This window comes from Myotis brandtii, unplaced genomic scaffold (genome assembly GCF_000412655.1).
Source record: "Myotis brandtii unplaced genomic scaffold, ASM41265v1 scaffold471, whole genome shotgun sequence".
NCBI lineage: Eukaryota > Metazoa > Chordata > Mammalia > Chiroptera > Vespertilionidae > Myotis > Myotis brandtii.
Genome location: NW_005367989.1, coordinates 2,373,463 through 2,386,379, shown reverse-complemented (window position 1 = coordinate 2,386,379; position 12,917 = coordinate 2,373,463). Strand labels below are relative to the sequence as shown.

The 12,917-nt window shown below is 38.9% G+C and overlaps 1 protein-coding gene across 2 annotated transcripts in view; it reads right to left on the bottom strand.

Moving 5' to 3' along the window:
* The window catches only part of COL9A1 (collagen, type IX, alpha 1), a 95,308-nt gene that overhangs the window by 58,881 nt on the left and 23,510 nt on the right, over positions 1–12,917 (bottom strand). For both annotated transcript variants that reach the window (XM_005875865.2, XM_014547408.1), the window contains 9 exons: positions 12,762–12,836; positions 12,412–12,447; positions 12,242–12,304; positions 5,052–5,105; positions 4,748–4,783; positions 2,451–2,474; positions 2,034–2,087; positions 711–764; positions 52–84 (listed from right to left, as the gene is read on the bottom strand). In XM_005875865.2, coding sequence (XP_005875927.1) covers positions 52–84; positions 711–764; positions 2,034–2,087; positions 2,451–2,474; positions 4,748–4,783; positions 5,052–5,105; positions 12,242–12,304; positions 12,412–12,447; positions 12,762–12,836 — 429 coding nt within the window. The remainder of the gene's footprint in view (positions 1–51; positions 85–710; positions 765–2,033; positions 2,088–2,450; positions 2,475–4,747; positions 4,784–5,051; positions 5,106–12,241; positions 12,305–12,411; positions 12,448–12,761; positions 12,837–12,917) is intronic.

Here is a 12,917-nt window from a genome sequence, read left to right as displayed (position 1 = left end):
ATTGCATGGTCTTTGATTTAAAACTATTTTGTTCAGAGGAAAACATCTTACCAACGGATCTCCATCATGAAAGCCAATTGTTCCCTAAAGTAACAAAATGTTAGAGTTAAGAATATACTTAAATATACTTAAACCTACTAATAATAGAAAGTTCACTAGACAAAATATAGTTGTTCAATAAAAATATAAGGAACAAAGAGCATATACTATTCTAAAAACTTGCCTCATGGGTGTATATCTTTTGGAGAACCCTAAATTGCATAGATTATTTCTTTCAGGGGATTGAAAGAAGATGAAATGAGAGGAATAGGGAATATGGGGAACTTGGAATCATAAACTTAAAATATGGATTATCTCCTACTTGAGCTTCCATTTTTTAATTGCTTACTGTGTAAATCCTTTGCAAAAACTAGTTTATTTGAAAATGTTCTTTCATATGTCCAAATTCTGAACATTTGAGAATCACAAACATCAAAGGACTTCAAATATAATGAGTAAGCCATTCCCTGTAAAAACCAAGTTTAAAATTATTGTGATTCCTCTACTTTTCTTGCCTAAAAAGAACGGTGTTCTGAATGGGTGCAAAAAGTTGGTAGCTATTTTGGAATTTTAGGACAATGACTAATTAACAGGTACTTCCATTTTTGGTTCTTAGGTTTCTTTAATCCCGAATTTCAGTCACAGAGAAATTTAAGCTGCAGATAACTTACACTGGGTCCTGGGGGTCCAGGGGGGCCAGGTGGTCCTCTTTTCCCAGGGTCACCCTAAGTTATTTGAAAATTGTGACACAGTGGTTACATACATGTCAAAACACAGTGCAGAAAACTGGTGAGGCATGAGAGAATGATATTACTAGAAACCCCTACAGAGCTCAGCCATGCATAGACCTGTCACCAAAATCAATGGGTTGCCCATAATCTAATCAGCTCCACAAAACCAGAAGAACAAAGGGGTTCCAATCTCACCAACATAATAAAACAGGGCAGAGGAAGACTTGGGGGAAAAGCAAAGACAATTTCTCTATAGAATGATCACTTTCTCTATTCTGGAAACAAACTGGAAACACTACGTATTTTTCTAGCTGATTTGCAGAGGAATTGAACAGACAATACTGCTAGTGCCATCCATCTAATGGCAGCAAAAGAAGGCCTGCACCCAGCCTGAAGCGTGAAATGGAAGGTTAATCTCTGCAGAGCCAGACTCTCCCTGGTGCTGGTCACCCACAGCCATCACTTGCTCTGTCACTGCACTCTCTTGCAATTGAGACAGAAGATCAAATGTGGCTAAATTCAAACAAGCCACTCAGGGAAAATGGATTCCAATTAGTCTTAATATCCAGAGTTTACTCCTGGCATCTGTTTTCCTTCATAATCTTCTACTATAAGAAGTCAAAAGCATCTTAGATTTAATTTAACTTTACTAGTATAATCATTTCATATTCATTCAGTTGTTCAGTAAGTAAATTTGTCAAGCAGTAAACAAGAAAGGTATATAATCACACTTTGAGAGTGATTTCCTACTCTCAAGGAGTTTACGTAACATCAGTATTTCATGTTTAAAATATGTATTGAATATTAACATCAAACACTTATGACCAGTAATTTCTTCTATGAAGTTCAGCCCTTTATTGCCTAAAGCTGTTCTGTTAATTTGATTAGACTGTAACGGCCCTAACATAAATACCCGTGGTAATGATTGTAGCCTATTCACTAATCATTTCATGAAAAAACATTGGGCCCCAATCCTGGCTGAGTCTGTAAAATAGAGGTGACAACTTCCTGACTTGATCACTTATTCTGAAAGTTGGGAAGAAAATTTTAGCTGAAAACTTTGGGGAAAATTTTAAATCACTGTACAAAAACAAGGTAGCATTATTATCTTTGGTCCCCATCAATATTATGAACTGAATGAAATTCATCTGTCATTTTTTTGGATGTGCCAGGGAATAATATACAGTTTGGGTAATTTGCCTTCCCTAGTAACATCATCTTTTAAATCAGCAAATGTCTATCAAAAGATGTTGTAGTACTCACAATTGGTCCAACACGGCCAAGCTCTCCAGGGAGACCTGCTCCCCCAGGAGGACCCTGAAGACAACAAATTAAAAGGACATGGTCATTGGTGCATATTTTAACAATCCAGCACAATTGATATCCAGTATGATAAACAACTGACTTCGAATTATGTGTCTGTGCTAGCTTTGGTTTCCAGTGAAACAGTAAGCCATCTGACCAAATTTCAATTACTTAAAGTAGAACAGAAATTTCTCAAGTTAATAAAATATTTTGTTTAGCATAATAGAGGTGCTGTCATAGTAGCCACCTAAGATCATGTGGTTGGGCCACTATGAACACCAGTAGGTAGAATGTTAGTTGGAGAGTAAGGTTGAGATCTGAGAAATAGGTCATTTTTATAGACTATGTAAAAATAAACCAAAAGATGATACTCACAGGGGGCCCAGGAATACCACGGCCCTAAAAGATTAAAATAAAAATTACGATGATGTGTGATTTATATTTAGTATAAAGACAGACACAGGCCTAACCCAGTTCAAAAATAAATTATAAACTCTATCACTAAATAAATATATGATGTTCATTCTAAAGAAAGCACTGGATAAAGAAAAACAAACATGGCTCTGCTTCTAAAGGAAGTGGAAGCTTGTGCCAGCTCCTCTGATGTCTAAGCTAACCAGTAATGTTTCTTTCCAAATTTTTTAAAGAAAATCAGAGTAAAGAAGTCACCCATGCTTGCCCTCAAGAGAACTTACCATCACTCACAAAGAGACACATCACAACCTGACAGTTTAAAGAGCTTTTCATTTGTTGTGTTTTATACGAAACCTACATTAAAAGCAACACAGTGTAATGTTTTGTAATTTATAATGCAACGTTTGGATGTTCCCCCAGGCAAATATTCAGCACAGGGAGGCAAGGGAGGAAAAAGGGTCCAAACACACACTCTTTGACAGGCAGGACTCTATTCCCAGACACCAAATCCAGTAGATATTAAAAGTAAAATGGTGCCACTCCTGAAATGACCTATGATGGGATCCTAATTTAATAGGCTGCATTTGATTTTAAAACTAGCATTCCATCCCCCTCTCCTTTACACTTTATATCTCTTTAGCAACACCAAACTGTGTAAAATTAGGGGTTGAAGCCACATCATGTTCATCCTCCAAGCCTCAATTCCTAGCACAAGGCTTAGTATATAATAAACCCTAACTATATGCTCATTGAATTTATTAATAAACTGCACATCAGCTGCCTAAAATCCCTTATTTTCTCTCTTTGCTTTCCAGGTTCACCTTTCCTCTCTTGGGGTTCCTCATAACTCTTTTCTCGCCTACACGGGCTTGAATTGCTTTTATTCACAGCTATCTCTGTCTGATACCATATTCATGTTAGCTTTTCATCCTAGACTTTCTTTTCTAAAAAATCCATATATGAAGCATCCAATGGTATCAATATATACCCTCTGATAGTGATACTATTATTTCTAATTATTTAGGCAGCCAAAATAAAAAATAATTTCACACGAGCAGTATGTTTAATGATAAGTGGAACTTTTTCAAGGCATTCTTTGAAAACTTGCTCCTACTTGAACATTTTAATATGTGGATCAATTTTGGGGAATGTGTTATGCTTTAAAATACCAAAGTAACCAATAAGTTATTTCATTATTGGAGACCTAGGTGATTGATAAATTTCACTACATTTTTTAAAGGCATCACTAAAAGATGTTGCACTCTTAGTTGAAAAATATGGGAGGAAGACCAGTGAGCTATTCACTTCTGAAAATAGGTTTTACTGGAAGAGCTGACACTTGCTGAAATATGGCAAAGAAAACAGTGCAAATAAAAAACAAGGAGGAAAAATATAAATTAATGACAAAAACAAAAGAGGAATGAAGAGCAAAATATAAAGGAAAAGCAGCCTGAGAACTTATTCCTCTTATAAATAGAAATAATGCAAATCTGCCAGATTGTGCAATGTAGGAAAAGATAGACAGGGAATCAGGCAGGTGAGAATATCTGATGGCTGGTATTTCACCCTATATAATAAAAGCATAATATGCAAATCGACCAAACAGCCGAACAGCAGAACAACCATCCAGATGACCATCCGGATGACCATCTGGACGACCATCCAGATGACCATTCGGGACCACACTATGACACCCACTGGTGCCAGGCCAGCCAAGGCCGGTGCAATGTAATTGGTCGGGGGCCCAGCCATTGCCCCATGATTTCCCTGCAGAGGGAGACCCAGGCCACTGGCCAGCAGGCTGCCCCCTGCGAGGGAAGCCTGGGTCCCGGGTGCCAGCAGCCGGGAGGAAGCCAGTGCCGGCAGCCAGGGGAAGGAAGGCCTACTCTTGCAAAAATTTCGTGCATTGGGCCTCTAGTAAGAGATAAAAACCAGCTATGAAGAAAGTAGTGTGATGCCTGGGCTAAACACTGAATACTTCGATTTGCTGATGTTAAGCAAGAAATGTTTTCTATCAATGAGGGCAGAGGGGTAGTTTTCCATTGGGAAATACCACCTGCAAACAAACGTATGTATTTTACTGCACATTCACATTTCTCTAAGGTGTTTCCACTTATATTCAGAATACTTACCATGCCAGGTAAGTCATCACATTTTTTGTAATGTATATTATGTAGAAAACTGCATTTAAAATTTCCACAATGGCAAAATTTTACCTACAGATAGATTTGCAATTGTATTGCTTTACATGCACTTACGGGAAATCCACGGGATCCCGGCACACCAGGTTCTCCCTAAAAATAAGAATAGCTTCATTGTACTTAGCTTTTTGTAGCATAAATATGTAAATATGCAAACTGCATAAATATTAAAATCATTAAAACACTCCACCTGGGTGTTTTTAATTTAATTTAATTTAATTCGGCTAAAACACAATTTTAGTTGAACCGTGTATTTCAGCTGCTTCACAACTTATCTGTGAGTTGATTTGCAGTCATTACAATAAAATTATACTTCAGCATTTAATTAATACCAACAAGTAATACCAGATGGCTAACTTACTTTTTGTCCTCTTGGTCCCACAGAGCCAGGAGATCCATCAGGTCCTGTTAATCCCTAACAAAGCAAGATGATATTTGAACTGTTGTAGCATCCTTAGTCAAACCATCAAGCTGATAATTTCATTTTATTTATTAATTATGTACAGAATGGTTACCTATGTGTAATGCAACTATTCATAAAAATATCTTTCTATATTCTTACTCAAAGGTAATGCTTAACATGCCATCTGTTAGTTACTTCATATTGATAAATGTTATTACATTCTAACTTCCTGCTAACTACATTGTTTATCACAGAGTTCAATAACTTAATGTTTTTTGCCATTGTTTTGAAAAAATGCAACATCGCAACTACAGTATTCTAATAGCTAAATCTGATGGAACAACAGGTCTTGGCTCTGTGACTTATCCATGTTTTAATACCTCCTTTACTTCGTTTATAAAATAAAAGCACTATGTGTCTCTATAACTCTCTAATTATGCCCTGAAAATTAATAAAATGTTTCTTCAATAGGAATTTAAAATAATCAATCTCCTTATTGCCTTGCAGACACCTAAATAAAGCCCTCTAGCCCTGGCCAATTTGGCTCAGTGGATGGAGGGTCCTAGGTTCGATTCCGGCTAAGGGCATGTACCTAAATTGCAGGCTCCTACCTTGCCCAGGCCCTGGCCTGACCAGGGCCTGGGCTCGTGCAGGAGGCAACCAATTGATGTGTTTCTCTCACATTGGTGTTTCTCTCTGTCTTTCCCTCTCTCTGAAAATCAATGGGGAAAAAAAAATATCCTCGAGTGAGGATTAAAAAAATAAAGCCCTCTAGCCATCTTCTAGCAATAACTGCTTATTTAAGAACATCAACTTTTAAAGTTGAAACATTTTAAAGCATGAATGTTTCTATATTATCTTCCTTAATAAAAAATAGCTATAATTAAGTATATATTTTCATGTGTGCAACTAGGTATATAAAATTTAAGCCACTTACTATAAAACACTTTATAACTCTCATATTTAATACTAAAGCAGTTATTAAAGCATGTCTCCAAAGCATGATCATTTTTTACCAGTACTTATTTTATTGTCGTTCTCAACATAAAATAGATATTAAAGCAAGATAACACTATGTGTTATTTGAATTTCCATATTTGGTGAAGATACATTTTTATATTTTTAATTTTTTATTTACTCTGACTCTTTTAGATGTCATTTATAATGTAATCTGGAAATTATACCTTGCTAAAGATAATTTTATGTATGTGTATCCTCATATATGCACAGATTTGTACATATACATATATGCATGATTACATAAATATCTTATAAAACCTATCTATTATTAATATTTTGAAAAAGATTCAAGTGATATTAATTGAGGGAAGGATTTCTTGAAATTATAAAAACCCTACTTAAAAATGGATCACCAAAATCCCATTTTTAATCTGTCATAGTCTACATAATTATCAATAAAATGCTTTCATGTAATTTATAGAGAAAGTTTGTTTACTGGTCACCATTTTTACATTTCTCTATATTAATTAATTTCCCTCATAACTCCATAGAGTGAATAAAAGGAAGTAGAAAAAAGTGAGTTGAAAATATTAATTACTGGAAGTGTGCCAATGAAGAAAACTATATATTAAACCCACACAAAAGAATTTTTGACAGACTGTCTCTTATTTTCAATTGGCCTCGTCTAATTACAACACTCTAACCTGGGAATAAGCCCCAACATCTTAGTTGCTGAGCACCTATGGTAACGAAACGTTGGCTTTTGTACTTCAGCAAACAAACCATACATCCAGAACCCTCTCTGGAAGCATAGATGGCACATAGGTTTTCTAAACCTCGGGGCATGTTTAACTAATGGAACCTCTAATTCCCACTTTGTGTATATGTCCAATCCTGGTCAATTTTCACACACACGGCCCACTAACCATCTTCAATCTGTGACTTGAATAACTGATAAGATTAGAAGACAGTGGCTTCTATTTATGGTAGAATTCCAGCAGCACAATAATAAAGCAGAACCAAGTAAAGGGTTGGATAACCTGGAGGTTGCCTCCTGGTCACTTCTTCCTTAGGATCCTCCACAGGACCTGGTAAAGATGTCTATCCCTAGGAAGTTCTCTGAATTAAACTGAAAATATATTCTGGTGTCAGATGTTACAGTGAACTCTGTTATGAAATAGCCATGTAGAAAGGCACGAAACTCCATGAGCTGTAATTGACATTTTTAGAAATGCAAAAAGAAAGACTCCATGAGGACAAGGGCTGCGTGTCCATTCAATCCTAGAACATTGCCTCGAGCATCTAATACATACCCAATACCTGACTATGGAATACAATTAATTTAGGTCAGCCTGGTAGGTGGGAGGATATTACCCCTGTCCCTTCCACATCATCTTTATTTTTTGTTGAAATCCCAGCTCTGCCACTTATTAGCTATGCAACCATTCACAAGTTACTTAACTATATAGTGCCTCGGTGTCCTAATCTGTAAAATAGATGTAATAATAATGTCTACCTCATGTGGCAATTTTGAAGATTAAATGGGATATAACACACAAAGTGCTTACACCAGTGCCTGGCAGAGTGGGCTCTGAATAAATGTTAGCTCCTCTTATTGTCATCATTATTATATCATCATTCCTGTTCTGGATGCTGGGAAGGGTTCACATGAATCATAAGACATGTTTCCTGCTCTCTGGGAAAGGGTTCTGCAAACAAATACAGATACTAACCACAGGCACTGTACTTTACAGACCTCTCACATTTCTTCGATGTCTTACTAGTTCTACTTATACTGATTTTTCAGAATAATTTCTTAATAACTCACTGTGCTAAACATATAACATCTCCCAGGGACAATAGTTGTATACATTCAGAGTATGTTCTAACCTCTTTCCTGTAGAAAGGGCATGGTTTAACTATAATTCCTATAATTAATTCTAATTATTCTTCTTCCTATCATAGATGTATGCTAGAAGAATAAATAAAATACTGTTTTACAGAGTTCACTGAGCATGTCACAGCAAATAGTGCCTATAAGAATGTCTCTAGCAATATTATTAATGACTAAAGGCCTGGTGCATGGATCCGTGCACATTGAAAGGAAATTAATTAGAAGGTGGCAGGCAGGGTGGGACTGGGCAAGATGGGCCAGACATGCCCTGGAGCCAACCTCCTGCGGTCCCTCCCCTGCTGGCTGCACCTGGGGTGGTGTGGGGCTTGAAGGGTGTCTGTGGAGTGAGCAGGGTCCCTCCGGGAGGTGGGGTCCCTCGGCCTGGCCTGCAGGGATCGGCCGAAACCAGCTCTCGGACATCCCCAGAGGGGTCCTAGAGTGTGAGAGGGCACTCTGCACTCTGCAAAGTTGCTGTCGCTCGGCAGTTCCTGCGTTGAGTGTCTGCCCCCTGGTGGTCAGTGCGCATCATACCTACCGGCCAGTCGGCTGGTCACTTAGCCTTTTATATATATAGAAGATAGATAATAACATAGTTGTCCTTTGGGTGCAAGCTTATAACCAAGCTCCAACTTCTCTAATTTTACATGTCTATAAGGGCAAATAACTTAAAGTCATAGCAGGAAGGAAAAGATTCTATATATAAGCCTAGCAGGTTTGGCTCAGTGGAGAAAGTATCAGCCCATGGATTGAAGGGTCCCAGGTTCGATTCTGGTCAGAGGCATGTGCCTGTGTTGCAGGCTCAATCCCGGGGGGCGTGCAGGAGGCAGATGATCAATGATTCTCTCTCATCATTGATGTTTCTATCTCTCTCTCTCCTTCTCCCTTCCTCTCTGAAATTAATAAAAATATATTTTTTAAAAAAGGTTAGATATATATTTCCCCCACAATTACATTTACACACATACATGCACACACACACAATTTTAATTTGCAATAATTCTTACTTATTAAAGAAATAAAAGAGAACAATATTACCAGTGGCAGAAAGAATTGCTTTTATATGAATGTTTATAAAGATAAAGTTCTATATAGGATGACAGTGAAGATGACTATGTTCTGAACTTCCATGCTGCTGTTTGGCAGGAAGCACAAGGAATATCAGCCCTTGATTATATTTCCTCCAGCATTCCAATGACTCAGGTCTGGAGACTCCAGACATAATAGTTGCCATGACTTTTTATTTTTTTCTGTCAAAAATCCACTTAAGCCCTAACCGGTTTGGCTCAGTGGACAGAGCGTCAGCCTGCGGACTGAAGGGTCCTGGGTTCGATTCCAGTCAGGGCATGTACCTTGATTGCAGGCACATCCTCAGTAGGGGGTGTGCAGGAGGCAGCTGATCGATGTTTCTCTCTCATCAATGTTTCTAACCCTCTATCCCTCTCTCTTCCTCTCTGTAAAAAATCAATAAAATATATTTTTTTAAATCCACTTAATTTAGGATAATTACTTTAACCATGTTCCTTTCAAATTCTTCTAAACATCATCTGGTAATGTTAACTAAATGCAAAAAAAATACAACTTTGCAATGAACCAAACAGCAGAAGACAGAGATTGGAAGTTTACGGTCCTACAACTACACTCAGGTTCACCTATCACGAAAACATTATTGAAGCTTTCCTACTTCCCTATGTCCCAGGGACAAACAAACAGCAAACTCTGATCTAGTTATTGATATTTCTTTATTCTCAATGTAAAGAAAAAATTTAGAGTAAAAGACCTGTTTAAAATGTCAAATGAGACAAAGGGTGGAGTAAGAAAATTTTTTGGCTAAGAATCTTATAAGTCTCATGTGGCTCCACTTCAAAAAGTGGTAAATAAGAACCATAGAAATATTTATAAATAATTACAAAATATCAATTATAAATTATTTTTATTATCCATTGAATTATCCATATCATTTTTCATTAGTAATTCAGATTCTAAAAATTCACTGTTACTCTTTTTCTCTGATTATTCATCTATTTAAGAACTTCATTTGTATCTGAATAAAGCAAAACTATCTAGAAAGAGAGTAAGTCTAAAAATCAAGAAATCTGGTTTCTTTCTTAGCCACTAAAGAACTCTAGGTCCCTAAGGAACCTAGTGTCCTCATAATTATTCATTTTCCTTATCTGTGGAGAATAATATTAGCCAAACCTGCTTTCCAGATTGTTGTAACGTTAAAGGAAATAAAGTTTGCAAGGGTGCTTGAGAAAAATGCAAATTAGTATAGTTAATATTTTGCTTAGTTCTAGGAAATGCCTAAAATACTGGCACATAGATGGATTTCTTACTCTTTTTTCTTCTTCCTTTATCTTTTTCTCTTGCTTTCCTTCTCACTCCCAGAAGACTGACTCAATGCCCTCATCAGACTCTCCCTGAGGGCCTTCCAGGAACAAAGTAAGGTGCTAAGAAGCCTTACTCTTACATTTTTTAACTTTGGAAATCTGGTTTGTTCGGTACTATAGTACTGCAATTATAGACACAGAAAAAAAATACTTGTAATTGTTATTTACATTTACTTCTGAAGATTTTAAAGCACTTCCATTTGTTTATCCAAAATGTCTATTTATGTAGGGAAATTATAAAGCAAAACTAGGTATTGTCTTCCTGACCTTATGGTAAAAAATAAAGAATTTGTTGAGCATGCTACATAAGACCATAAAACTAAGGCACAGAGAAGTCTAGCCCTCTGTCTGAGATTATTGCAACTCAATAGCAAGACAAGATTTCAGGTGCTTCAACTACTGCAAAAATTAATAATGATAATACTAACAGCAATAATAATAATAATTCAATCATAAAATTTCTTTTCACACAAAAGTCAAATCAAAGGTTCAAAGAAATGCAGAAATAAATCCAACCTATATTGGGCTACTAGTTTTTTAGTGGTCTTATATGTATTAGACTTTTTTATTATGAGACTATTTCAAGTCATTCAGAGTGTTAGTATATTATACAAATATTAATTTGATATTCAGTTTGCATTCTCCAAATATTCGTCCTTGGGGGCCTCACACACTATCACTTTGCCTACATACATAGAAAGTTCAAACTAGAGGCTTTGAAATGTAAAACAAAGTCTATCTCCTAAAGCATAAATACCATAGACAAATGTCCTCATTGTGATCATCTGGATAAAGAAAGCACATCTTACTAACTTGAAATCTTCCTATTTTGCTTTTCTCAAAATGAAGGATTTGTCTTAAAATCAAATCAAACATTCTTGGAAATTGCAATCATAGGTTTTCAGGTGCTTTCTGTGAGTCAGAAAAGTCTTTCGTTTGGGGAAACGACCTAAAGTGATAACTTGAAGGATAACTGGGATGCACCACTGTCTGTCCTCTGAGAAGAGATGCCATCTCCTTCTCCACTTGGTGTCTCAATCACAAAGCCCAGGACTGGCCTGCACTGGGAACTCAGTCAGCATGAGCCGAGTGCCCAAAGACGGGAGAAGCTGACAGTCCTGAAGTAATCTTTCTCTGAAGAGATATTATTCAGGGTTAGGTTCACCATAGAACTCAGTATCTGAGTTTCCTGCAGATGGGGGAAGGGAGTATGGAGATGGGTATATTGGGGAAGGGTTGCTGGTTTCTCTTCAAGCGACCCTAGCCAGCTTATTTTTATCAAAGAAAACCCCATGGAAAGAGAGATAACTAGTTTTGAATTTCCTATTCCATGTGTGCTGGCCATTCCCCTGCCCCTGCCCCACCCCCAGACACCCCCACGCACTTCCGGCCCTCCCCTCAACCCCAGTTTCTTTTTTCTCTCTGCCCCTTTCTTCCCTGCCTGAGGTTGTTTTTCTGAATTAATCTAGGGAGTGGCAGTAAAAGGACAAGAGCAATTACAGCGTGCTGCGTGCTGCGTGCTGCGAAACCCCAGCAGAGACCAGTAGGCGTCCATCTCCCCCAGCACCCCTTGTGCCCTCAAGCGGGGCTGAGCGTGCAGAAGGTGAGCGGAGAACGGACTGTCTGAGCCAGGAACCCGGTACCACTGCTGTTTTCTGAAAGTTGGAAATGCCAGCGCTGCGTGCAGTCCCCAGAGAGCCTTGAGGTATGCGGGAGCTTCACCCTCGCGGGCCTCTTTGCAGAAAGCTGCTGCCTCCAAGTCAGCCAGGCAAATTACAGGGCCACAGCCCTGTTCCAACTAGGTCTACCGCCTCCCAGCACTAAGTCTCCCCCTTCCTCCTTCCCTCCTCCTTCCTCCCCTACACACACACACACACACACACACACACACACACACGCCTACTCACGTCAGCGCCAGGCGTGCCAGGCTTGCCAGAAGCTCCCGGTTTTCCAGGTTCTCCAGGAGGACCCTGAGTAGGGGGAGGAGGAGGCAGGGAGAGAAAAAGGTGCAACATTGAGACCCTTTGGACCACATCTAAAGGGACCAAGTGGAGTGCAAACGCGCTGATCAACTTACCGGGAGGCCTGGGGGACCCTTTGGACCTCGGTCACCCTGGAGGGGTAGGAGAGAAGGAAAGTGTCGTCACTGAGATGCTGGGACCCTCTGAGAGAATCCCACCCATGTTCACCACACAGATGGGAACAGAAACAAGGTAAATGATGGAGGCTCGTGACCACTGGGGACAACTGCCTCCTCCCTCCGAAAATCCCGAGTCTTCTAAGATCCAACCCCCAACTGTCGCCCATGTCCGATCCCGCCTTTGGTTGGGGAGCAACTTGTCCCTCAAAACACAACCTGGGAGCCGCTGGAGAAAGGGTAGGAAAGGGCAGGACTGGAAGACAGAGGGGCTGGAGATAGAAACTTACGTCAATGCCATCGATGCCAGGAACTCCAGGGGGGCCCGGAGGTCCCGGGGGACCCTGCTCGCCTGGGGGACCTCTCTGACAAAAACAGCACACACGGGTTAGGGGAACACATTGGGCAACAAGGAGAAACCGGGCCATGTCCTGAGGCCCCCACCT